Source organism: Budorcas taxicolor, chromosome 1 (genome assembly GCF_023091745.1).
Source record: "Budorcas taxicolor isolate Tak-1 chromosome 1, Takin1.1, whole genome shotgun sequence".
NCBI lineage: Eukaryota > Metazoa > Chordata > Mammalia > Artiodactyla > Bovidae > Budorcas > Budorcas taxicolor.
In genome coordinates, this window is record NC_068910.1 from 134925447 (window position 1) to 134952896 (window position 27450).

The 27450-nt window shown below is 41.6% G+C and overlaps 1 protein-coding gene across 5 annotated transcripts in view; it reads left to right on the plus strand.

Moving 5' to 3' along the window:
* The window catches only part of RUBCN (rubicon autophagy regulator), a 52134-nt gene that overhangs the window by 13770 nt on the left and 10914 nt on the right, over positions 1-27450 (plus strand). The window contains exons 2-13 of one of the 5 annotated variants that reach the window (XM_052640093.1): positions 1135-1288; positions 7648-7731; positions 10201-10360; positions 11206-11312; positions 12356-12509; positions 13142-13675; positions 15058-15102; positions 17199-17294; positions 18000-18115; positions 18899-19106; positions 19625-19729; positions 21842-21916. In XM_052640093.1, coding sequence (XP_052496053.1) covers positions 1135-1288; positions 7648-7731; positions 10201-10360; positions 11206-11312; positions 12356-12509; positions 13142-13675; positions 15058-15102; positions 17199-17294; positions 18000-18115; positions 18899-19106; positions 19625-19729; positions 21842-21916 — 1838 coding nt within the window. The remainder of the gene's footprint in view (positions 1-1134; positions 1289-7647; positions 7732-10200; positions 10361-11205; positions 11313-12355; positions 12510-13141; positions 13676-15057; positions 15103-17198; positions 17295-17999; positions 18116-18898; positions 19107-19624; positions 19730-21841; positions 21917-27450) is intronic. The other 4 variants (XM_052640111.1, XM_052640102.1, XM_052640119.1 and 1 more) reach the window with 4 other exon arrangements.

Below are 27450 nucleotides of genomic sequence, written 5' to 3' on the forward strand. Positions count from 1 at the left end.
TTTGTCTGCCATTACTCTATTCATCCACTTTTCAAAAATGGCTTAGAAAGTGTGCAAAATGTAGGAGAGGTTAGTTTTGAACACTGATGGAGTTAGAAAGGATTTCAATTCAGAACCCTCCTACCCTTGCAGCTATTTAAATGATGCTAAACTGGTTACCGTAAAAGTCCCTTGAAGAAACTATAACCATCCCCAGGACTGTCCTTGAAGAGGAAAGAGCAGCGTTCTAACGAGATATGAGAAAGCGAGGCCGAGTGTACAGCGTAGCAGTCGGGGCCCAAGAGGAGGAGTTTGATACCTCATCTCCTCATGTTTTCCTTATCCATTTGATTCTGTGCATCCAGTTCTTTTTATTCAACTGCAGCTGGTTTTGAATTTTTATTGGGTAGGAAGCTGTATTGAGAAAATGCTGGGAATTTGGGAGGAACCTTGAACATCATCTAGGGCAGCAGTTTTTAGACTTTTCTGCTGAAGTGCTCCAGATGATCCAGGAGAATGAGCCAATAGTTGATTGACTTGGGGACGTGTCCTAAGTGGCTTGGTGCTAGCTTAGGACATTTTGCCTCAATTTTAGCTTAAAAAATCATAGGGAAAAATCATGGGCAATTTTTATTCTTATCTATAATATTTGTGTACAGATATATATACTTAGTACTGAAAATACAGTTTAATAAAAAGTTATTTTTTGGCTTTTTTGTTCAGCCAAAGGTTTCTGGTTTTCAGCAAATGCCCTTCATCTCTTTATGTAGTCCTCACATAATGTCATTGCCCAGAAATGGGTCTTTACCAACTGAGCCACTGGGGAAGCCCAGAAATGGATCTTAATGGCTCACAAGCCAAGAAACACAGGGTTATGGGCTACTTGTGTGAGGATAAAATGATAGTAGATGAAGATCACCTTGCAAAGAACAATATGCTATGTAAATATGAGGGCTTTTTTAAACATTTTAAAATCTTAGTGTTCTTTATAGCTTCGGTCCTCTCAGAATTGGGTCTTACACCCAAGTGAAAAATTAATAGGGGAGAGAATGTTAGGATGCGGGACAGGAGGCTGCTTGTCTTAGACTTTCTTTGACATGGTATGGTCAAGTACAACAAAGAAACTAACCATTGGTATAACTGATGGCCTTGCAGGAGGGAGCACTGGCAGTTGCTGGGTAATTTGAAGACTACTGTGGAGGGTTTAGTGTCAGCCAACAGCCCCAATGTCTGGTCCAAGTATGGTGGCCTGGAGCGGCTTTGCAGAGACATGCAGAGCATCCTCTATCATGGGCTCATCCATGACCAGGTATGTATACTGCTTCTTTTCTTTTTTTGCCAGATTGGCCAGATCACTTGTTGGAAAGAAACATTTGCATTAAATTGTTGGCAGAGAGAAGATGAAGGCAACTGCACGTGTTGAGAGTCCTTGAGAGCAGGACTGTAATATGATGATAATGAGGAGAAGGACAATGTTGTGATGAATCATTAAGGTTTTCCTCTCAAGAGTATCCTAGGATATATCTGAGAAATATTTACAAGATATTGTCATTTTTAGACTATCCTTTGAACATAATTTGGCAGATAACTGGTTGATGCTTATGAATGATAGTTTTTAGTTATAGCTTACATCTTTTTCTGTATAAATTTTGTTGATGTTGAGCTTCTTTTCCTTATATCCTCAAACACTTTAATAAGCTTTGAGTATTAAAAATGAGTTAAATCTCAGTGGTTTCTGCTTCAGTTCTCAATAGCAGTTACTTCATTTGCAGTGTTTTAAATAAGGTTTGGTTCTGGGTAGAACTGTCAAGTGGGTCATTGGATCTGATCTTCCACTTTTTAAAAATCAAACCTCTTATATATGTGCATAATTTGTGTTCCCAAACACTCATGCTCTTCCCTAGTCAGGGCCTACTTTTCTTTCCTGAAACCTTTTTCTGAGCTCGGCTTGTCTTTCTTTTTTAATCAGAGGTTATTCTCAACTAGCAGTCACACTGGGAAAAAATGAATTGGTATTAAGATATTCATAGTTGATAGGATTTAATGTGCTACCTTCCCTTCCAAAATAGTGTGTATTACCTCTAAACAAACTCTTTAAACCAGTTTTCTTGTTGAGTTTTTTCAGAATCCACTGGAAAAGTTGGCTTTGGTTAGATTCTCTTTATTCAGAGTAAGTTCTGAAAGTGAGGCCCTCTTTCTAAAGAATTTTGAAGATCTGAGGACAGTTTTTATCCTTTGAAGAACTGAATTCTTCTCAGTGGTCATCATTATTAAAATCTCTCTCAAGGAGTTTGGATGCGACATTGTATAGGAGACAGACATCTTCAGAATCAGACAGAACCTGGATTGACATTGCTCAGGTCCTTGGGGAAAAAATGACAGTAGTAATAATTATGGATCTCTGAGTCAGACTGCTGTTATTTTAATCTCAGTTTCACCACTGTGTGGTACTGAGTAAGTTACATGACTATTAGTACTTCTGTTTCCTCATTTGTAAAATGAGGTGGTTACACTGGTATGTATCTCATAGGGTTGTTGTGAGGATTAAATGAGATAATACCTGAAAAAGCTTTAGAAAGTGTAATAAGTTGTCTGTCAGTCTTAACTATTAGGTGATGTTATCTTTTTTGAGCTTTTTCTCATCTGTCGAAATAATGATAATATTATTTATGTCATAATGTTTGATAGATTAAATGAAACAGCATACAAATTGGCCTAACACAGTTCATGGTACATAGGAAGTAATTAATAAATGTTCCTTTCATTTTTTTTTAAGTTTCAAGTTACATGTTGTCCTGTGAAAAAAAATATGAACATCGGAATTTATAGAACAAATAATTTAACCCACCACAATCTTGCTTCTGCCCTTACCACTGCTGTTCTTGCTACTGAAGTTTAAGTAAGTTCGTGTTACCAAATCCAGTGCACATCATCCCTCTGAACACTGTCTTGTGTTTGTCACTGTTGAACATCATCAGACCTTGACTCATGTTGCATTATTATCTTCAGTCTCATAGAGACCTCCTTCTACCCCTACGACCACTCTTTCGTAGTTTCTTTCCCTGGAATTTCTTCCTCTCAGACTTTCAGTTCAGTTCAGTTGCTCAGTCGTGTCCAACTTTTTGTGACCCCATGGACTGGTTTCCCTGTCCATCATCAACTCCCAGAGTTGAGTCAAACTCACGTCCATCGAGTCAGTGATGCCATCCAACCATCTCATTCTCTGTGGTCCCCTTCTCCCACCTTCAATCTTTCCTAGCATCAGGGTCTTTTTCAGTGAGTCAGTTCTTTGCATCAGGTGGCCTAAGTATTGGAGTTTCAGCTTCAGCATCAGTCCTTCCAGTGAATATTCAGGACTGATTTCCTTTAGGATTGACTGGTTGGATCTCCTTGCAGTCCAAGAGACTCAAGAGTCTTCTCCAACACCACGGTTCAAAAGCATCAATTCTTCGGCGCTCAGCTTTCTTTTTAGTCTAACTCTCACATCCATACATGACTACTGGGAAAAGCATAGCTTTGACTAGATGGACCTTTGTTAGCAAAGTATTGTCTCTACTTTTTAATATGCTGTCTAGGTTTGTCACGGCTTTCCTTCTAAGGAGCAAGCATCTTTTAATTTCATGGCTGCAGTCACCATCTTCAGTGATTTTGGAGCCCCCCAAAATAAAAGTCTGTCACTGTTTCCTTTGTTTTCCGATCTTTTTTGCCATGAACTGATGGGACTGGATGCCATGATCTTAGTTTTCTGAATGTTGAGTTTTAGGCCAACTTTTTCACTCTCCTCTTTCACTTTCATCAGGAGGCTTTTTAGTTGTTTGCTTTCTGCCATAAGGGTGGTGTTATCTGCATATCTGAGGTTATTGATATTTCTCCCAGCAATCCTGATTCCAGCTTTGCTTCATCCACCCCAGCATTTCTCATGATGTACTCTGCATAGAAGTTAAATAAGCAGGGTGACAATATACAGCCTTGATATACTCCTTTCCCAATTTAGAACCAGTCTGTTGTTCCATGACCAGTTCTAACTGTTACTTCTTGACCTGCATACAGATTTCTCAGGAGGCAGGTCAGGTGGTCTGGTATTCCCCTCTTTTTCAGAATTTTCCATGGTTTATTGTGATCCACACAGTCAAAGGCTTTGGCATAGTTAATAAAGTGGAAGTAGATGTTTTTCTGGAACTCTCTTGCTTTTTCGATGATCCATTGGATTTTGGGAATCTGATCCCTGGTTCCTCTGCCTTTTCTGAATCCAGCTTGAACATCTGGAAGTTCGCGGTTCACGTACTGTGAAGCCTGGCTTGGAGAATTTTGAGCATTACTTTAGTTTTTAATAGAGTCCAGTCCTACGTCCTTATCTCCTCTTACTTTGTACATTTTCCTGAAACAGTCTCATTCACTTGCATTGTTTTAACCATCACCTGTACACTAACAATCCCCAGCTCAGACCTCTCTGCTGGATTTTAGATCCGCAAGACTACCTATCTGCTATACATTATCATCTGGCTGGCTGTCCTACAGGCCAAGCACAGCATGACCCAAAACAAACTTATCTTCTCTCATAAGATTGTCCTTCCTCCTGATGTTTAAAATACTAGTCTGTGGCATTGCTAGCTCCTTAGTCTCCCAAAGCCAGAGTTGGGAACTGTAGCAGAAGGTTTTATAAAAACCCAATACAGACTAAGGACCTACCAGATTAGAGGCACCATCATTTAGTGGTTCACGTCCTTGCATCTTGATAGTAAAAAAGTTCTTTTCTTGGCTCTGTTACTAATTTTACATCATCATCTGGAGTAATCATTTTACTGTAATCACAAGACAGTTTTACCATCTGTGCCAGAAAGAGAAAATGTGTCATGATGAAATAGTGAAGTGAAATTCCTGAGTGAAAGATGCTTGGTAAATGCAACACAATATTATTGTTATGAATAAGTAATAAGATCTGTGAAGGCACTTGGTCACCAGAATGAACACTATTAAAGTATATGGTCACCTACAAAATAGCAATAGTGTTAGTCGGTGGAAGCAGAGCAAACCAGACAAATCCATCATCCACATACATTTAGCAACTACAGGCTCAAGTGAGAAGAATTAAATACAAAAGATCCATACCACCTTCACCGCTGCTCTGTTCTTCCTTGTAAAGATCTAAAAATTAAAGTCTGTGTCAAGGACTTGTTTTTTCCCTCTCATTTCCTCTCTAAAGATTAAGGCTTTCAAAGGCTTCTAGCTGCTGTGTCATCAGGAAGCTATTCTGGGTGTTGTGCCCTTGGAGGGGGAGGGGATACAATGATTCATACTGGGCATATCTCTTTTGTGCTCTTCTAGGGATGTGTTATGGAATGTGAACTGTGTTTTTTTTAATCACTCAGGGCCTTAGGAAGCTATAACATCATAACCTTATTCTTAAAGGAATCTCATTTTCCTTGACATCCTGCATCTGGACTACCTTTTAGTCTTTCCACAAGGCACGGTGTATTTGATAACCCCTTTTCTGCTGCTTGGAAATGTGGAGACGCTTAACCCCTGAGATTTCTGAGCTGACTATAAGTACAAAGATCCCCCCTTTTCCACCATTAAGAAGAAACCTGTAGTTGGCATATAGATGTTCCAATTTAAAAATAACAATAATAACAAAAAAGACCTCTTGAGTATGTGTATGTATATATTTGGCTGTACTCTGCGGCATGTGGAATCTTAGTTTCTCTGACCAGGGATCAAACACATGCCCCCTGCTTTGGGATCATGGAGTCTTAACCATTGGACCACCAGGGAAGTCCCTGTTTATTTTTTTCTGAATATGTAAATAGCATGTGTGTTTTTATTTAAAAATTATCAAAGCATTTAGAAGAAAGTAAGTTATTACCCTGTAGATAAGGGCAGTCCTGATCATAAATCTGACTGCATTTGTGCAGAACAGAGGAGTAAGCCTGTCCCTTTCTGTCCTAAATCCTCGTGCTCGCTTTTCTTCCTTACCAGTAAACGTCCTTTGTGTCATTTCTTCCCCTTTCCCCAGAACAGGGTACTTTCATCTTCATTAAACACCTGTAGCAGATATCTTTTTCTCCTCAGTTCTTTTCTTTTTTTTCTTTCCTCCTTAATTATTTTCTTAACAGTGTCTGTGAATTTGTCTGCTGCTTCTTGGTCAGCAGAAGCCGCTTCTCCAAACCTCTTTCTAAAAATTTCAAACCATCCTTTGTTGGCATTAAATTCTCCAGCTTTAGATCCTCCACCTTTTTTGCTTTCAGTTGTCACATAATGACTTTGCTTTTTCTTGAATCATATTAGAGTCTTTAGGGATGTCTTCCCTATAACAATCCTGTACCCACATAAAAGCTGAGTTTTCAATATGTGATTGAAGTTATTTCTCAAATAGTACAAGATTTTTGTGCCTGCTGGAGTAGCTACAGCAACAGCTTCACAAATTGCCTTTTCTTTTTTCACCATAGTTCTTATACTGGATTCATTTATCTTGAAATGGTGGGTAACTGCACCTGCAGGCCTCAATCTATGGTGTAGATTCGACTTTTTCTTATAATGCCTTGACTTTTCTCTGCTTCTTGGGAGCACTCCCAACATTGCTAGTGGCACTTCGTCTGGGTCTGAGAGTGTTATTCAGAATTTTTGCTATTACATTAAACACAATGGAAAATACATGAGAACTGGGAGAGGTCACTTTTTACTGCAGTATGTATTTTACTGAAGAGCCGAACAGCTCATACAGAGATTATTAGTGTCACATGGCATTTTGAGTGGACACTTGCAACATTTGAGCTCACAACAATAACAGGAGGTGGCTACAAAATTATTATAAACTGAACTGAAGTCGCTCAGTCATGTCTGACTCTTTGCGATCCCATGGATTATAGCCTACCAGGCTCCTCAGTCCATGGAATTTTCCAGGCAAGAGTACTGGAGTGGGTTGCCATTTCCTTCTCCAGGGGATCTTCCCAACCCAGGGATCAAACCTGGGTCTCCTGCACTGCAGGCAGACGCTTTACTGTCTGAGCCACCAGGGAAGCCAAAATTATTATACTAGTACATAACTGCATAAAATTAACTGTGCAATTATGATTTGATGTTCTTCTATATATTTGTTTACATTTCTCGTGACTGCAAATGGCACCATCTGTGGCCCCTAAGTGTTTGTGTGTGTAAGTTTTCATAAACTTTAACTTTTCATAACAGGTGTGTATAGATTTTATAGTAGTAAATGATAAAATAGGCTAGCATCTACATATATTTTATGCATTCCTGAGATATCTAACTTTCCTAATTTTTTTTCAATATTTCCAAGCTATGCAGTTCATCTATGAGTTATTTTCAAATTGTTACAAACCTTCAAAAATTTTTTCCAATATATTTATTGAAAAAATTCCACATAGAAGAGGACCCACACAGTTTAAACCTGTGTTGTTCAAGGGTCAACTGTATAACCTTCTATATCATATGCATATATTACCTCCTTTAAAGAACAGTTAGAATAGTTTTTAACAATTGATCTTTAAAAGGGTGACTATCTGTATGTGTTTCTTTGATTGCTGATGAGAACCTTTATTGTGGCAAGGGAAGGTTAGGCTTTTCTTTTTTCCTCTCTTGGAATATGGATATGAGAACTAGATGTGGTCCAAAATGGTAATGATTTGTTTACCTTATGTGTTCCTGAAACAGGTGTGTTGCCGCCAGACTGATTACTGGCAGTTTGTGAAAGACATTCGCTGGCTCAGTCCCCACTCAGCCCTTCATGTGGAGAAGGTAAGAAGTAAAGGCAACCACAAGGCTTTGTTGTTTGATGTTCTGTATGCAGAGTCTCCTAGGCTAGAGGGATGGCATATGGCAAGTTTCCTATTAACTAACGAGAGGAAATTATTCCTGTCAGACTGATTTGAGAGGAGGATGCTTTAAAAGATAAGCCTTACACACTCCTTGCTTTAGGCCACTTTCCCTCCTCTAGGGAAGAGGTATAAAGTTTTGTTATTTTCAAAAGATTTGCAAATATGGGACCAGAATGAAGCTTTTCAGAATCCTGAGCAAATGGCAAGAAGTTTTCTGAATGGTTAGGGGTAAGTAGGACTGATACGTGGTAACTGCTTAAGAAGAAGACATACCAAATACAAAAAAATGTGAGGTTCCTGGAGGCCAGTGTCAAATGGAACCTAATACATTCCCAACAACTTTCGCTTCCGTTGTAGCCCTCTGCTCTCCTGTTCTCTCAGCTCAGTATAGTAGCCCTGATTCCCAGCCAGGGACCGAGCTCCAGGAGGTTAGGTAACTTGGCCAGAGTTACAAAACTAGTTCCACAGCAATCACTGCCAAATGATTGTGGAAATTTTGGTTGTGGAAATTTTCAAGCATAGTCAAAATTAGATTCGTGAAATGAACCCAAAATATCCATCACCCATCTCCAGTACTTACTGATTCATGACCAGTCTTGTTCCATGTATATCACACTTACTGCCAGGTTCATTGCTGAGGCGATGTCTGGAAAAGTAACTTATTTTTAAATGATCAGAGAACCAAATAACAGGGTGGTCACTCTGGCCATTTTTTCTGAGAAAAGACCAGAGCACAGTGATTTTCTTACATGGATTTTTTTTTTTGGTCCTTATCACTTTATTTTTCCCACCAAACCCCCCTTTCTAACTTTCTTTTCCAAAATGTGTTGCTATAATCATTTCCTCTTAGAAGCTACCTGAAAGTGCCATCCATACTTTTTTTTTTTTTTTTGCACTGATGGTAGGCTATGAAACCTTGCTTTTAGAAATAGCCAATAGAAGTATGTTTCAAATAGAGAATGCTGTGGTGAGAGCCAGAAAGAGGTGCTTAGGTGGTTTCTCTTTGGGAAAGAATCTTTGGGGGCATTTTTCCTAGATTTCTTACCCCAGGTTTTTCTTGCTTTCTTTTCTGGTTGTTGTTGTTCAGTCACCAAGTTGTGTCTGACCCTTTTGATGCTATGGACTACAGCACACAGGCTTCCCTGTCCTTCACCATCTCCTGGAGCTTGCTCAAACTCATGTCCATTGAGACAGTGGTGCCATCCAACCATCTCATCCTCTGTTGTCCCCTTCTCCTCCCACCTTCAATCTTTTCCAGCATCGGGGTCTTTTCCAATGAGTCAGTTCTTTGCATCAGGTGGCCAAAGTATTGGCACTTCAGCTTCAGCATCAGTCCTTTCAAAGAATATTCAGGACTGATTTCCTTTAGGATTGACTGGTTGGATCTCCTTGCAGTCCAAGAGTCTTCTCCAACACCACAGTTCCAAAGCATCAATTCTTCGGCACCCAGCTTTCTTTATAGTCCAACTCACATCCGTATATGACTACTGGAAAAACCACAGCTTTGAGTAGATGGACCTTTGTTGGCAAAGTAATGTCTCTGCTTTTTAATATGCTGTTTAGGTTGGTCATAACTTTTCTTCCAAGGAGCAAGTGCCTTTTAATTTCATGGCTGCAGTCACCATCTACAGTGATTTTGGAGCCCAAAAAATAGTCTGTTACTGTTTCCATTGTTTCCCCCATCTATTTGCCATGAAGTGATGGGACCGGATGCCACGATATTCATTTTTTAAATGTTGAGTTTTAAGTCAGCTTTCTTCCTCTCCTCTGTCACCTTCATCAAGAGGCTCTTTAGTTCTTCTTCACTTTCTGCCATAAGGGTGGTGTCATCTTTATATCTAAGGTTATTGATATTTCTCCCAGCAATCTTGATTCCAGCTTGCACTTCATCCAGCCTGGCATCATACTCTGCATATAAGTTAAATAAGCAGGGTGACAATGTACAGCCTTGATGTACTCCTTTCCTAATTTGGAACCAGTCCATTGTTCCATGTCCAGTTCTCACTGTTGCTTCTTGACCTGCATACCTGAAATAGAAGACTCTAGGAGAGAACCCAGGGGGTCAAGTTCATTTTTCCTCTGAATATCCCAGAATAGATGCCTCTTTGGAGTTAGAACATAAAGAGACAGATGTAGCAGCTTTGTCCTCTCCTGGAACTGCATATTATGTCTTAACTGCTTAATCCCTTTCTAGTGGTCCACACCAGCAGCAGGGCCATTAATCTCTTCCCTCCTTCTCCTTCCTCTACAACATCTAGATGCTAGCTGGAAGGCAAATACCTCTGATTAACTCCTCTGACCTTGCTCAGTTTAGTTTTCATGCCATTAGGCCTCAACTTTGCTGGATTGATCAGGATGTATATTTTGACTCGTGCTTCTTTGCTCTCAGTTTATCAGCTTGCATGAGAACGGCCAGAGCGGCACGGATGGCGTGAGTGAGCGTGCCGTGGCTGAGCTGTGGCTGCAGCACAGCCTGCAGTGCCACTGCCTCTCAGCCCAGCTCCGACCTCTGCTGGGGGACAGACAGTACATCAGAAAATTCTACACAGGTAGGTGGAGGTCACCTCTCCAGGACTGCTGCATGGACTTCCTCATTCTCCTCCACTTTACTATTCTTTATAGACCCACTTTTACCCAGGGGTCTCATACTTTTACTGATATCACAGAGATTCTAATCAGAAATATGTATCTAGTCTTCTCTCTAACATCTTATATAAAACACAGTCACGCTTTATGCTAAGGTATTTCCCCACTCTTATACACACAGATCAATAAGAATAACTACTATGGGGGTAGGAAGGGAGAATGGGGACTTAAGAGTGTCTTAATGTGGACAGAGTTTCAATTTAGGAAAGTGATAGGGGAGAGATGGTGGTGAGAGTTGTACAACAATGTGAATGTACTTAGTGCCACTGGCCTGTATAGTTAGATACGGTTAAATAGTAAGTTTTATATTATGTGGCTTTTACCACAATAAAAAGCATTAATAAAAGAATTTATACTATTTACTGAGAGTTTTCTGTGTTCTCGTCAGTGTTATCTATTTTTTATACATACACACTCAACAGTAACTCTGAGAGTTGGGTATTAATACCCCTATTTTCTAATCAGAGAAGCAGAGCTCAAAGGAGGTCAGGTGATTGGCCAGAGTCACCCAAAGCCAGAGATCACATCTGGGTCTTTCTGATTTTGTAGCCTCTTGTCATGGCCTCTTAGCTATACTGCACATGACTTAGCCTCTTCTTTACTTTATCTGTCTCTTATCCACAGTGATATGATTCTCCTTATCTTTGCCTTTTCCCTCTTTCCTTCCCTGACCTTCTCCCAGGGCCGTATAGGGAGGCTAAAGTTCTCCCTAAGGGGCTCCATCACTGCCGTAGTTTTCTCTCCCCAGATACTGCTTTCCTGCTAAGTGATGCCCATGTCACAGCCATGCTCCAATGCCTGGAAGCAGTGGAACAGAACAACCCTCGCCTGCTGGCTCAGATCGATGCTTCTATGGTAAAGGGGGCAGGGAATTATCTGTGTCTGTCTTCTGGCCTCCTAGACCTCACCGTGATGTAACCCTGTGTAGCAAACTACTTCACTTAGGCAATTATGAGCTGAAAGGCTCTCATTAAAAACAAACAGAAAACTTAGAAAAGAAGAGGAGGTACCAGTAAGTATCTGTGGAAGTGAAAAGCCTATTTGTAAGTAAGCTTAGGTCTATTTGAGGAGGGAGTTGTCTTTTTTTTTTTTTCAATCCTTAAAAAATCTTTAGTTTGAGTAAGCACCTCCTGAAGGGCAGGCTTGAGAAAATGGCAGAGGGATGATTGTGAATCAAGCTGACTGTAGACAGAGCATCAGCTGTAGTGCAGCCTAATGTTACGCAGGATCATTTTTTCCGAGGAAATTTTGTTATTTTGTGTTGCCTATTTTTCATTCTCCAGGTCACTCATCCCATCACTAATATCAGTGCCTCGGCTAGAATGGAATCACAAGCCCTCTTTCTCTTGTGGAGAGATCCCCTGTCTCTCCTGGTTTTAAAATTTTGATTCTTGCTTGCCACCTATTGGATATTCTCTGCATGCCAGTCATGGTGCTATGCACAATACATGCGTCATCTCATTTAATCCTCACAACTCTGTAAAGTAACATTAATCTCATTTTATAAAGGAGGCCACTGAGGGACAGAGTAGGTAAACCATTTGCCCAAAGTTTGGACCAAATAACTTGTAATTGGGCCTGGCTTTGAGCTCCAGTGTATCTGAATTCTGACTCCTCGTGCATAGACTTAAGCCCTTTGCTGTATTGCCTTCACGATAAAGCACTCCTGGTCTGATCACCTAGGATTCCAGCTGCAGAAGCCGTGATGTTTGCCAAGACTTTGAGCTTTCAAAGTTGTGTGCTGTGGTAGAGGGTACCTATGCTGTCTCTACAGGCCCTGGCTGCAGTTTAAACCTACTGCCAAAGGCCAGTTTCTGCCAGTGTTTCTATAATACTGTCCTCTTCCTCTGAGGGCCACTATCCTTGATTCTGACACTTTTTTTTTTTTTTTCCCATAGTTTGCCAGAAAGCATGAGAGCCCAGTCCTGGTGACAAAGAGCCACAGCCTGACAGCTCTGCCTGGTTCCGCATCTACCCCTTCAACCAACAGTGCTCAGCATTCCTACTTTGGGTCCTTCTCCAGTCTCCACCAAATCCCCCACCACAGCTTAGGTATGGGGGCAGTGAGGGATTGTGAAGGCATGTATCCTCAGCCTTGGAAAACAGAGGACATAGTGGTTGGTCACCCACTGGCTATAGTAGAGCCTTGGTCGGTGCAGTTTGTCACACTTTATGTCTCAGTATGGAAGTCTTAAAGAGGAATATAGCAGCTAGCCTAAGATAATGCAGTAGAATCATTACAGTAACAGAGGAAAGAGATGTTTTAGTTTCCCCTGGGTTTCTAATCCACATCGCCAAGAAGGCATTTCAGTAATAATAGCTAACATTCCTTCAGTACCCGCCACATGTCAGGCTCTGTTGTCGTCAGTCTGTGTATATTATCTCATTTAATCCTCAAAACAGTCCTATGAGGTAGGTGTTATTATTATTGCTCATTTTATAGATGGGGAATGCATACTGGTAAGCAAAGAAGCCACTGTCTCAAGAGCTCATGCTTTTCGCTTAGCTGCTTCTCAGTAAATTTTTACTTACTTTGAATGACTTACCCTTTTTTGAGGTGACATCATATGTCCTGGGCACCTCCATTTAGGGAGTTCAGTCCTTAGCTGTGGAGAAGCCCTTCATACATACCAGCTCAAAAGCTCCCAGCTCACCTTTCCCTTCCCTTTCTTTTCATATCCTAGAAAGAAGATCTACTTCCTTTTCACTCTCTGGCCCGCCCCGAAAACCTCAAGAAAGCAGAGGGCATGTCTCAGCAGCAGAGGATCAAACCGTCCTAGACCCTCTGCTTCCAGTCACTGCATTAGCCAAGGACTCCCCCTCGACCCCCAATGAGATGAGCTCCAGCACTCTGACCAGCCCCTTGGAAGCATCCTGGGTCAGCAGCCAGAATGACTCCCCAAGTGATGCCAGCGAGGGGCCTGAGTACCTGGCCATTGGCAACCAGGACCCCCGGGGCCGGACCACCAGCTGTCAGAGTCACAGCAGCAATACCGAGAGCAGCAGCTCCAACTTGTTCTCCTCCAGCAGCTCTCAGAAGCCAGACTCTGCTGCTTCTTCTCTAGGGGACCAGGAGGGAGGTAGGCAGAGCCAGTTGTCCAGTGTCCTTCGCAGATCTAGCTTCTCAGAGGGGCAAACGCTCACTGTCACCGGAGGAACAAAGAAGAGCCATACTCGCTCCCATTCGGACACCAACATTGCCTCCAGAGGAGCCCCAGGTAATGATAACCACCAACCGCATGTCAATAAGGTGGCCTCCGGAATTACCGGTGGAAGGGAGATTTGTTCTTAAGGGTCTTCAAATGGCAGGAAGAGAAGTTATGTTTCTGAAGATATGAAGAGTATCCTGCTTATAGTGAAAAAGAGAAGTTCGTAATATAATGTGGATATCTAAATCCAGAATCTCTCTGAGGATACTTAGGTTTGTTCATTTATACATTGCTAAATAGTAAGTGTTTTCTTGGATTCTTTCCTAATTCTTTAGCATCAGAGGATAGTGTGACTAATCATAGTCTAAGTTTTAAATGTGTCTCTCAGACAGAGGGGAAGTACTAATGAGCTTTAAAAATAATCCTGTTAAATTCCTTCCCTGAGAAGTTTGGTCAGAATATAATAACAATAAGAGAGAGGCAAACTGATACTAGGATTCCCTGATTAACACTAGAGATGTAGTGAGTGTCGGGTGATGGGACCTAGTAAACAAGTAGGTGGGCTGACCGCTGCATCAGTAATTCAGGCTGAAAGGCAGTCGGCTAAGGAGGCCTTGGCTACTGGGACCACCCTCACACAAACACCAGCTGCTAGCAGAGAGCACCCCACGCACGGCCAAGGTGGGTGTCACTGTGTTTGCTGTTTCCCTGCCATCATCTTTCCTAGGTTGTTGGTGTCTGGCAGTCTTTGGTTGGGTTTCATTTGTAAGAACATGTCCATAAAAGCAAGTGGAACATGGACCTTTGTGCTCAAATCCAGTTCTGGGTGGAAAAGCTTTGGATTATAGTATCAAAATAAAGCAGAAAAAATTAAGAGCATAAAAGGAAGATATTCTTTACAACTAGAGCTGCTGTTGATTTCTATTTATAATTTCTAATAGGTGAGAGCTAAGGCCCTCATCTGAAACTTCTGAATTGCAAACTTTTGTCTCTGTTTTCCCCTCAAGAATGTGGGTTGGGTCATTGGGACTGGTTCAGAAACCAAGAAACCTCCAATTCAAAGTCTGTCTTCCCATGAGGTTTCTTAGATGTGAAGAGTGCATAGGTTAGACCCTTACTTCACATCTCATGGGGCAGATGTGGTGTCTGCTGTACTCCAGGTTGCTGGCCTTTGAGCATGTAAAACTCCCCTCTCCCCATTCTTAAATCCATGTGGATTCCAGAAACCACAGTAACCTGCATTGGAAAAGGGAGCCAGAGAAAACCTAAGCAGGAGGGTCTGAGGGAGTATGGGTCCTGTGCAGCTTCTCATACGTGTCATCCCTCCGTCTGTACGAGATTTCCCTCTCAGGAGTTACACCCCCACCTTTGCTGGATAAAAAGACACTCTTTTTCTCACTCTCTGTTCTCATTTTCTGGACTCTCCTCTGCACCTGTCTGTCTACATACAGGAGGCCCCAGGAATATCACCATTATAGTTGAAGATCCCATTGCAGGTTTGGGAGCCAGTCCTCCTCCTCTCTGTCCACCACCCCCTGCCTCCTTTTGCTCCTCTGTGACCATCTTGCTTAGTGAAGAACTTCCTTTTCCATTCTGGTGTCAATCAAGCCTGGCTAGTCTGGTCCTGTTGTGATGCTTGGACCTGGTTGTAAAATGATGCCAATATTTTATGTGATATGTTTTCTGCTTATGACTTCCAAATGCCTCGTTCCTTCTCTCAGCAGCTTTTTGGAGGTAGAATTCATACTTGTCAATCCTGTATTGCCTAGAGGTGAAACTGAGGCCTGCTATTTGTTAAGACATCATGATGAATCAATGGCAGAATTTTTCTCATAACTGAGTACTTACTATGAATTTCTTTATTTTCCTTGAATTAACACCAGAATACGTTTTCTCCTCTTTCTGTGGCCTTGGATGTGAGTGCATGTTTTTGCCTCCCCTGGAGTCCCCTGTTTCCTTTTTATCTGTCTTCCTTCCGCTGTAAATTCCACCTCCCCCAGCCCTACCCCTTCATTCCAGCCATCGCACAAGATTTTTCTGGTGACTTAAGTCTGTGTCTTTGGTTTTCACAGTGGTATTCAAACTGCACATGTGTTCCATTCTGGGTACATAATGCATGGAGATACTGATGCTGGAATGTGCCTGCAAGGCAGAGTGGTTAGGGTGTACTGAAAATGATGAATGGCTGAAGACACTGGGTATGTTAGCATGGCAAAGAGATTAAAGAGAGACAAGCCTGCAGGACTTTTGTTTAGAAGAGCATTGCCCTTAAGGAGATGAGAAACTGTGAGATGACAGATTTCAAGTCAGTATGAGGAAGTTCTGAGAATTAGAGCTGATCAGTCAAATGGGCAGCATCAGGAGGTAGTGAGGTCAGTGAGCAAAGCTGGACAGCCTTTTCATATGCAGCTTCTCGCATGTATCATCCTTCCCTCTGTACTAGGGTTTTCCTGGTAAATGAACAGGGTGCTGGTATTGGAGTGTGTGTTGTACACTGAGTTTGACCAGGGACCTTAGAGGTTGTGTCTGAGTCATGATTTCTCACCATGACATCACGGTGACTGCTGGTGTGTAGTAAGGAGCAGAGCCCGCTGCCAGGGCCACCAGGGGAACACGGAGTTATTGCTTACCATGTAGGAGCATTTTTTTGTGAGAGGAGCAGCTGACAAATCAGCACCATCTGTCAGGGAAATGGGTTGGATGCCGCTCAGTGATTCATTCTCCCAGTGCGTCCTGCTCATTTCTCAGGCACCCACCTGCTTTTCTGCCTGCTCGTCCTTCTGTGGTGCTGGGAGATTTTGTGTTTCCCTTTGGAGAAGATCCGTTTCCATTTCCTGCGAACTGTGCCTGCCGCTGTTCCTCCCCTTTCAGTCCTCTACGTTCCTTGAAAACTTCTACGCAGACACTTCCTACCTTGCAACCTTCTTTTGAAACCCCTCCCTTCCTTCTCCAGGAAGGCTGAGTCCACAGCCCTGGGGCTGAGCCCCTTGGTTACAGGGCCATCATCCTTGGCTTCTCTAGCATTGTTTTGATGCTCTTTTAAGGACATTGCTGGGTGTTATTTTGTTGTTCTGCCAGTTCAAAAATAGGTTAAATTTATAAGTATGACAAATTTATATTTCAGGCTCAAGAGAGGCCATATCCTAGTATTTTTTTTAGTGACTTTAACCCTTCTGATATTGTTCTAAAGTCTGGTGTCAAGGGATCAGAAAAGCTGCAATGTGTTTGTGAGGACTGTTTTCTAAACTGGTTTATCAAGAGGGCAGAAATTGGCTGATACTCCCGAAACACTTGGTAAGAAGATGGAAGAGGAGAGAACTGATCATGAATCCATGTTGATTTCTTTTTCGCCTTTGTGTTGCTGCCTTCTGGGTCTTGTTTTCTCTTTCTCCTTAGAATACACTGACTTCCCACCTCCCTTCCTCCATGTGTTCTGCATTCTTGGATTGTGTCCTGTTGGTGTGCCCCCTCTCTCCTGTCCGGGAAGGCGTGGGGAATGGGAGCTGTTAGATATTGAAACTCCAAGGTTGAGAATATATGTGTTGCTCACCTCGTATGTGTGTTTTTGCTCCCTGGTGGCCACTGACACTAGAATCCTGCAGTGATAAGTCGAAGTTGAGAGGCCCCTTGTCCTACTCTGGCCAAAGCAGTGAAGTCAGCACACCCAGCTCTCTATACATGGAGTATGGTAAGTGAGCACTAGGAAGGCCAGGCTGCAGTCGTGTCTTTGCTCTGCTCCCCCCGTGCCTGCCACACTCTGAGCTGTGTGGCTCATCTTAGCTCTGTGGAGGGTGCACACCATACAGTCTCACCCTCCCCTTCATCATTTTCAACCCCTGTGCTAGAAATCACCCGGCCCCACCATTTTTTCTTGCTCCTCTCTGCTATAGGAGTCCCACCGTCTTATGCTGTGGGTGCTACCACCGTGAATGTCTGGTGAGCCAGCTACAGTGGCTCTCTGAGTGGATGAGAGAGACCTTGAAAAGAGGCCTTTGAGTGTTTGAGCCTAATGACCAGAAGATAAACTCCACATTGAAATTATCCATAAGAAGAAGACATTTGTTTCCTTGTCTGATTCACAGCACAGGTTTTTTTTGTTTTTCTGTGGGTAGGAGGATGCGTAAGTCATCTTTAAATTTAGGTGGTCAAAGGGTGGTCTCCAGGCTCTCTCCATTTATTCCACCATTCTCTAACCTAGGCACTTAGTGCTTTGGGATTCTGAGATTTAGAGAAACTCCTTTAGAAGGTAGACATCTTTCTAACCTATTATTGGGAAAGACTTCTGAGCATCTTTAGCATTAAAATCATCAAATCTCTCAAAGAAGCTTGGCTGTAAAGAAGATTTGCTTTTCAAAGCCAGGGCTTTTGACATCCACATTCCATTTTCCCACAGAGGGCAGTCAGTACCTGTGTTCAGGAGAAGGCATGTTCCGAAGACCATCAGAAGGACAGTCGCTTATCAGCTACCTGTCTGAGCAAGACTTCGGCAGCTGTGCAGACCTGGAAAAGGTGAGGACACTAAGGAGCCACTGAAAAGCCCATGAAGACAATGGCACCCCACTCCAGTGCTCTTGCCTGGAAAATCCCATGGACAGAGGAGCCTGGTAGGCTGCAGTCCATGGGGTCGCTAAGAGTGGGACACGACTAAAGTGACTTAGCAGCAGCAGCAGGGAGATCCAGCCAGAGGGGTATGGTGCTATTTGTCCTAAACAGGTTTTGGGTGCACAGCAATAACACGCAAGTAGACTACAATACAGAGAAGTCACCATAAAGATAAGCTCAACAAGTTCTGTCCTTGGATAACTCTTCAGGGAGCTTATGCGCCTCACTGAGTCCAAAAATACTACTGATCTTGCCTTAAAAGCTCCCTTGGGCAGAGAAACATTGAATTTTAGTCACATGACCTTGACCCTGGAACCTTAGATAAAGACTGTCCCTGAAATCAGCTTCTCTGTTTTGTTCTAAGGCTCAGATATGTAATAAATAAAATGTCCCTGTAGCATTTTATGGGCTTCCCAGGTGCTACTGTTGGTAAGGAACCTGCCTGCCAGTTTAGGAAAAACTTGACTTCTCTGTCATATTTTTATGTGAAAAGTGGGACAGGAAGGCTGGGCATGGCCAGATACAAGAGCAGAGAGAACCTGGAACAGATTTTCCGGCCATCAGCTTTCTCTCCAGTGGCAGTGTGCATTTCCCCTGGGTGTTTTGAGTGAAAGCAGTAGACATCTTGGAAATTCCTTTCCACGAGACCAGTCCCTGAGGTGTCCCCTTGTTGGCGCTCTCCTTCCCCAGGAGAATGCCCACTTCAGCATATCAGAGTCCTTGATCGCTGCCATCGAGCTGATGAAGTGCAACATGCTGAGCCAGTGCCTAGAGGAGGAGGAAGGGGAGGAGGACAGTGACAGGGAGATCCAGGAACTGAAGCAGAAGATCCGCCTTCGTCGCCAGCAGATCCGCACCAAGAACCTGCTCCCCGGGTACCAGGAGATGGAGCATGGAAGTGAGTGAGGCTGTGAATGCCTGTTCCTGCCCCTTCAGGGCTTCTGGATAAGACGTGGTACCTCGTGGGCTTCCTTTTCTGTCTTTATATGTTCATATGAGATGTTATACCCAAGCCAAGGGTTCCTCTACTGTCAGAAAGATTTTCTGTGTTGTTCTGATTTTTTTTTGTTTCTACTAGACCAGAGTCCTGGAATTCATCTACGTTCTACCTCAGACATAGCTTCCAAAAAATAGGTTTCTGATATGAGGAGAACTGAGGCCACTGGTTGCAGTTTCCCTTCCCAGAGAGCAGTATTTCCTGCTTATGTGAAACTTTTAAGGAGATCAAACAAGAAAGGGAAACAAGAGCTGGTTTCCATTTCCCCAGCATAACTGCCAGTCAAGCTTCTGTTTACTTTTCTATTGAAGTCCTACCAGTTTGCTTTTACTGTGACCCTAGAAAGTGTCAGATGCCTCTTTCTGTCCTGTTCATTACTGGGTTTTTTTTTTTGTTTGTTTTTTTTTTAACGTTAACAGGCTTTCGGCTCACTTCCAGCAGCTCCCAGTTCAGTTCACGTGATTCAGCACAGTTCTCTGACTCTGGCTCTGCTGATGATGAGGTTGATGAATTTGAAATCCAAGGTATGATTTAACACTTTTCAAGGGAGCTTTCATTAACTCTTTCAGTTTGGAATCATAGACCGAGAAGCTTTCTCTAAATAGGGAGTCTTCAGTATGGTTCATTATGGAATGTTGTCAGCTGTTGTAGGGATAACTTCTCTTATTAAAAACACAAAACCTATTTAACATTGAAGCAAAAAGAACACTGAAAGAAAGTGTTCCAGTGGAGTGGGCTGGCTGTTGATGTCACCCTGGAGTTTCTTCCTCAATTGCACTTTTATCTCAGACTCTTGCTCTAATTCCTCCTCCTAGCAGTCCAAAGCTGGCCCACACCTACGTGAAATTAGAATCCTATTCTCTTGTGCCCCATAATACAAATGAAATTGTTTTGAAGTATTTAAAAGGAGCTTTATTATAATCATAAGAGAAAAGGAAAAAAAGAGCCGCTGGCAGGGAAAAAGCAAAATGGAGGGAAAATGTCAAGTTGTTGTTTTTTTTTTCAAAGTAGAGCTTTATTTTCTGTCCTGGCCACGCTAATTTGCATAGCAAAATCACAGATTCTTATGAGCTTCTGCTTAGAGAAGGGGGAGGGCTCTTATCTGGAAAGGCAGTTGTGTTAAATCAGATTGACCCATGATTCATGGGTTAATCCATACTGAAAATCATAAATTTTTTCATCTTCCTATCAGTGCGACCAACAAATGAACAAACAGAAAACCAAACAGTTCAGGACATAAGCTCTCACCCTCCCCATGGACTGCAGCCTTCTAGGCTTCTCCGTCCATGGGATTTTCCAGGCAGGAGTACTGGAGTGGAGTGCCATTGCCTTCTCTGCCTATGACTGGAACCAAGAGTAATTTTCTTATAGAGGCGAATTGTGTCTGTAGATCTCCATTGTAACATGATGATGAATAGATCTTTTATTGCATGAGGCTCCGACTTCCTGTTTATACCAATTTTGAGAACCCATTCAGCTCCAGATGTGGTAGCTGGGTTTCTTCCCCATTCAGAAATACAGTTTTTACATATATTTTTCCAGGTCTTTGGGAAGTCTTCCTTCTTTGTTCTCCTTAATGCCTCTGATTTCTCTTTATAACAATAATAGATAGTCACTTAAAACTTTTTTTTGGTATGTGGTTTTCCAACAATTCTCCAGTTTTCTGCACACCAACTGAATGGCCTACGTTTCAGTTGTGACACTAATTCCTGGAGTTAGCACAGAGCCCACAGATCTAGGGTTCAATCCCATGGGACGGCTCCATCTTTAGATGCTAGCTACCAGTAGGGTCACCAGGCTGCCTGTACTTCTCTGTGACCAACTGCAAACCCAAGGGTTCCTACAACTCCCCACTCAGTTTTGATAATTCAGTAGAATGACTCAAACAACTCGGGGAAGCACTCTATAATTATAGTTTATTATAAAGGATACAAATGAGTAGTCATGTGAAGAGGACGTTCACAGGGCAAGGTCCCAAAGTGTCCTCAGCTCAGGAACCTCTGTCTCCATGGAGTCAGGGTGTGCCACTCTCTCAGTACCTGTTCACCAACCAGGAAGCTCTCCCAAACCTCATCATTATCAAGGTTCATTAAGCAAGCATGACTGATTAAGTCATTGGCCATTGGTGACTGAGATCCTAAGGTGGGGCTAAAAGTTCTAATCTTCTAATTACCTTTTTCTTCTGGCAACCAGCACCTTCCTGAAGTTGTCTGGGTGGCCCCATGAGTCATCTGATTAACTTAAACTCAGATTTAATGGAAAAGGGCTCATTATGAATAATAGACATTCCTATCACTTAGGAAATTTCAAAGTTTCTAAGAGCTCTATGCCAGAAACTGAACAGAGACCAATGTGTGTATATATAATATATATATATAATATATGTTTATAGTATATAACAACAATAATAACAATATAATATATAACAATTTATATATATATATATATATATATATATATATATATATATATATAGCCTAACTGTGGATATAGATTTCTAAAAACAGTGTCAGCTAGCATTTGGAGCAAAAGTCAAGTCCTGATTCCAGAAACATGTGGTACAGAACTGTCATTCTCATCGATTTACTTCCTATCTGAATACTAAAGGGCCCCCTTTTATAATCATTATTACACAGATGGTAGTGAAGGATCTAACCTGACTCGCATGGCAAAGAATGGACTCTCAGTGTCAGTGGCCTTGCTGTTTTCAGGTAGCCTGTGTTAGAAGCGTGGGTATGCTCATACATGCATGTATGTGAATGTTTGCACTGGCTTTTGTACATACCTGTGACTTGTCAGTGTTATGAGAATCAAAAGGTATAGAGAACTGTCTGGGGAAAACTGAACTTAAGCCAACCAAGAATGATTCACTTCTTTTCTTTTTCTTTAATTTTTATTGGAGTATGCTGCTGCTGCTGCTAAGTCACTTCAGTCATATGTGCGACCCCATAGACAACAGCCCACCAGGCTCCCCCGTCCCTGAGATTCTCCAGGCAAGAACACTGGAGTGGGTTGCCATTTCCTTCTCCAATGTATGAAAGTGAAAAGTGAAAGTGAAGTCACTCAATGTCCAACTCTTAGCGGCCCCATGGACTGCAGCCTAGCAGGCTCCTCCGCCCATGGGATTTTCCAGGCAAGAGTACTGGAGTGGGGTGCCATTGCCTTCTCCTTTATTGGAGTATAGTTGATTTAAAAGCATTGTGTTAGTTTCTGCTGTACAGCAGAGTGAATCAGCTATACATATACAATAGCCACTCTTTTTTAGATTGTTTTCCCATATAGGTTATTACAGAATACTGAGTTCCCTGTGCTGCGCGATAGGGCCTTATTAGTTATCTGTTTTATATATAGTACTGTATATATGTCAGTCTCAACCTCCCAGGTAATCCCTCTACCCCTTTCCTCCCAGTTACCATAAGTTTGTTTTCTACATCTGTGATTCTGTTTCTGTTTTATAAATAAGTTCATTTGTCCCTTTTCTTCTTCCTCATATGACTCCAACAGTCCTCCTCTCTGAGATTGTCCTTGTTGATCCTTCCCTATAGAGATTCTTTTAGATTAAAGGTCATTGTGGCTGATGGAGGTAATGGACAGTGTAGAAAGAAGTGGTCAGGTGAAGAAATTATAATTCAAACCTAGAGCTAAGTTACTGGCACACATTTAGACAGCAAAAGTCAGATAGAATGGTATAGAAGAAGCTGCCAATCTTCAGAGTTTTGAATTTGCAGAGCCAGCTTTCAGAAATCTACCTCTTCTGGTACTTTGTTTACAATTAGGACTTATTGCTGCGAATGTTTGGTCTTAGTAACTGCCTTATGATCCAGACAAGCAGACTTTCTGTAGATGGGGTTAACTGAAAACAAGTAGCACTTGTCTGTTCAAAGTGGCTTTAAAACACACAAACAACAAAATTCAGGCTTGTATTAATTTAATTAATAGTTAATTATTTTACTAATTTTAAATTTTAATTAGCAGTTTAATATTGTCAGCCACTTGAGTTTGAAATAATCATATGTATAAGATTAAATTAAGATTTAGAGAAATAAAAGTAATTAGGTACCTTTTACTTCTAAACTTTATGATTTATTCTAACATAGTCTTACTTGAGAAGTAACAATCCTAAGTCACTTTTTGTTTTTTTTTTTTTGGCCACGCCTTGTGGCTTATGGCATCTTAGTTACCTGACAGGGATTGCACTTAAGCCCTGGCAGTGAAAATTCTGAGTCCTAACCACTGGACTGCCAGGGAATTCCCCTAACTCACTTTTAAACTGGTTTCTGGGACTTCCCTGGTGGTCAAGTGGTTAAGATTTCACATGGTTTCAATCCCTGGTTGGGGAACTAGGACCCCACATGCCGGGTGACAAAAGAACCAAAAATCAAACAAAAAAAGTGGTTTCTGATATGTTCACAACCAAAGTCCTTTGCATGTGCATTTACTGACTGTCAGCTACTTCTTAATTAGAGCATATTCAATCTGCTTTAGCCAGAAAGCATACTTTTATTTGGTCTTCTTAGCATTCTTTCTTCCCCCATTTTGGGTGCTTTAAAGTATTTTTTATAAACCAAGAATATGAAATATTTTTCAACTAAAATACTACTTTTTCTTGTGACTCACCATCCCACATATTTTGAGGGCTTGGTGGGAAAGCAAGTGTCTCCAAAGTAGTGATTTAACTTTCTACACACAGATTCCCAATTATGAAAGCATAATTTGCAGTTCGTTTTTCTCTGCTCTAGGTTTCCTTATTGCTTTCTGTTCTTTCTTATTTGTTTCTGATCTTTAAGCAAGTTTATCACTAGTACAAAAGTCTTTCTAAAAAGTGTCAGTATAGTTCTCATTAGCAGTCTTTCTGATCATGTCTAGAGGTTTCTTTTTGATCACCTTGGGTAATATATGCTATTGAAGGGTCTCTTTGGATTCTATCAAAGGAAGGTTACTTAAGCACCATACTGTAGACATCATCTATGGTAAATACTCGGCATAATTATAATACTTTGATTAAAATGATCACTTTCTTATATCCTATTTCAGCAAGTAGACCTTATGGTGCCAGAAGTGTTTGTGAAGGAAATAGATTTGAAGGTTACTTCTTCCTTGCAGCAAAGTGGATATAAACCTGTAATCATAGAAAGCTTATTCATAGAAAGCTTTGTATTCATTAACATCTATTCCATTTTTTAAAAACAATCTTACTAAGGAATAATTACATATCAAAATCCACTCACTTTAAGTGTACAACTCACTAAGTTTTAGTAAATGTACCAAGTTGTCAGCCACCACCGTATTCTAGTTTTAGAACGTTTCCATCATCCTCAGTAAGATCCCTCTCATGCCCATTTATAGTTAATTTACCATTTATAGTTAATTTACATTCACACCCCAAGCCCCAGTCTACCACTAATCTATCTCTATAGAGTTGCCTTTTCTGGACATTTTGTATAAATGCAGTCATACAGTATGTGATCTTTTGTGTCTGGCTTCTTGAACTTCATCTGTTTCTTCTGATGGTATCTGCCAAATTGATACAATATCTTTCACAGGCTCCTGATCCTAGGCAATTTTCTCAATTTCTTTGGTTTTTCAGGTTTTGAAGTTCTGTTTTTTCCTTCCTTCTTCCTTTTCCACTGCAACTTCATCAGTTCTTCTTTAATCTTCCTTTTTCTAGAATTTCAGTCTTCCGTGTAGATGTACCTAGTCAGGGTCCATTCAGGAGACAGACACCACATGACAATTTGAATAGGGAAAATTTAATATAAAGAATCATTAACTCTAGTGGGGGATTGAAGTAATGGGAGACTGGCTTATAAGGAGTAAAGAGAACTCTAGTGAATACAGGAATAGCAGATATAAGCAGTAGTCACCATTTCTAGGGCCGAAGTAGAGGCCACAGGGAGGGAATGTAGAAGAGAGCCATACCCCCAAGGCTGAGGTCCAGGCCTCCTTGCTCACTGGATGGTGGAGAAGTTCTGTGAAGCTGCAGAGCTGCCCTGTGTCAAATGATGTTGTTCATGAAAGCTGCCATGCCAACAGCCCTCACCAGGAAACCATTCTCTGGGGTGCTGGGGGAGGCTGCCCCCAGGGAGTGTTGTTCCTCAGAACTCAAGGGGTGTTGGGGGAAGGGGAAGTGGTTCATGGGAGGTACCAGGCCTGCAGCACCTGCTCTGAAGCTTTCCCAGGAGGTGCAAGGAAAGCCATTTATGAAAAATACCACCAGTGGCACTCTGCTGCACAGCCTTCTGAGGCCATGCTTACCCTGGGGAGTCGCTTGCACTATAGGAGCCTGCTTAGGGGAGCATACCAGAAGCAGGGAGAGAATCCTCTTCCTCCTCTAGTGTTTCTCCAGTGCCCTCTGCTGGCAAAGCTGAACAGTGTGCCAGCTGGCAAAAGATGGATGTTTTCAAGTCCAACTCCGTTATCACAGAGCAGACAAAAAGAAGGGCAGGTTTGGAGCCGAAAGGCAATAAATTGATAATTGTCACAATATATAATGAAGAAAGTTCAGGAACTATATTTTTGGCAAGTTTAAAAATTATATCCAATTCAAGGTAATCGTTTGCTCCTCCCTCCCCTCCCTCTTTTAATAGTTTTTTCTCCTTCTAAGACAAGAGTAATTGTAGTTCTCCATTTTAAAGTGTTTCCTCTTGAATCAGCAGTTGCAGAAAATTCATTAGAGTTGGATTTCTGAATGTTGGGTATTCCCCTATCTGCTGAAGGGAAAACAGGTTGAAACCCACCATCAGATTGGCCAGTAAGTTCTGAAGTTGACTCTCTTCTTGTGCCTTGCTTATTTTATTTAAAAATATGCAGATTTTACTAGGGTACAGGATTTTAACCAGTTCTTCCCTGATCATTCCAATGCCCATGTCTGGACATACAAAAATTCTTCTAATAACTTGTTGTTATTTTGTTGTTTGTTTTTATATCATTTAACTTACCCAGTCCATAATAATAGCTTTATCCTATCTAAAGCATCAGAAACGCTTGAAATCATTAAAGAATTGATCAATTCTCCTTAAATAATTGATAAAATTTTTCATAATTCATATCCTCACTTCCAAACTCCCATTTGGAAGGAGAGCTTCTCAGACTTCTTTCTAAAGTGCTCTCATTTGGGGTACGTTTAACTCATTCAGTTGAGTAGCTTTCTTCTCTCTCTTTACTCCTTAGTTATCTTAGACCCTGATCTACTGTTACCCAGATCTTCAGCTAGTGTTCCAACCACACTAAGCTAATGGTCTGCTTGAACTGACTGGAGAGTGAGCGGGATACAGCAGAGGCCTAGTATCCGCAAGGCTTTCATGGCGCTGACGAGAGACAGGCGTGATGTCCCTTTGGTATCAGGCACTGCCTCTCTCTCTCCACTCTTGGGGTAAGATCTTCACTTCCAAACTTGTGTAACCTTCTGCACTCTCGGAAATATTCATGATTAGCTAGGATGTTACTGTACCTCTGGTAGAAATGAAGAAACAGGATAAAGTATGACTTCACTTTATTTTCCAAAGACTTTTTTTCTCTCAAAGAATGTGAGGATGAAGAAGTGCTAAATAGCTTTTATGAAGACAGTGGTTTTCAGCAACCTTGAATTGTCCACCACCTCTCCTCTCTGGCATGCCATGCTTTCTTTAGTAGCCTGGCCCTCAGTAATAACTGTTAGCTCTTTACTCAAGAATATCTAAGGTTTTCTCTTCTTTTTCCTTTTCTATCCTAAACAGGCTGAAATTTGCTTTTTGCTTTGAGCCAATTATTTAGGAAATATTTTTTGAAAACCTATCATATACAAAGCTCTTTGAGGGTTTTAAGGACAAGGCAAAACTTATGTACAATCCAAGGCAGTTTAGTGTTACTCAGATCAGCATTGCAAACCCAGTAGTCTATCGAGGTCTGCTATTACCTAGAATTTTTTTCCCTCCAATAGCACCATTTAGAGGGCTTTCTTGATAGCTCAGTTGGTAAAGAATCTGCCTGCAATCCAGGAGACCCTGGTTTGATTTCTGGGTCGGGAAGATCTTCTGGAGAAGGGATAGGCCACCCACTCCAGTATTCTTGGGCTTTATTTGGAATGAAATACAGCACTATTTAGAATGGAATACAGACTAGCAGTATCTTGGGAAGTGGATTTGGGTGGTGCAAATTCAGAGTATATGATATACATGAACTTCTTAAATAAAATAGGATTTATTATTTACTAGTCAAAGATTTTGTTGCTGTCTTAAGTTTTTCTATGCTTAAAGAGCATATGAAA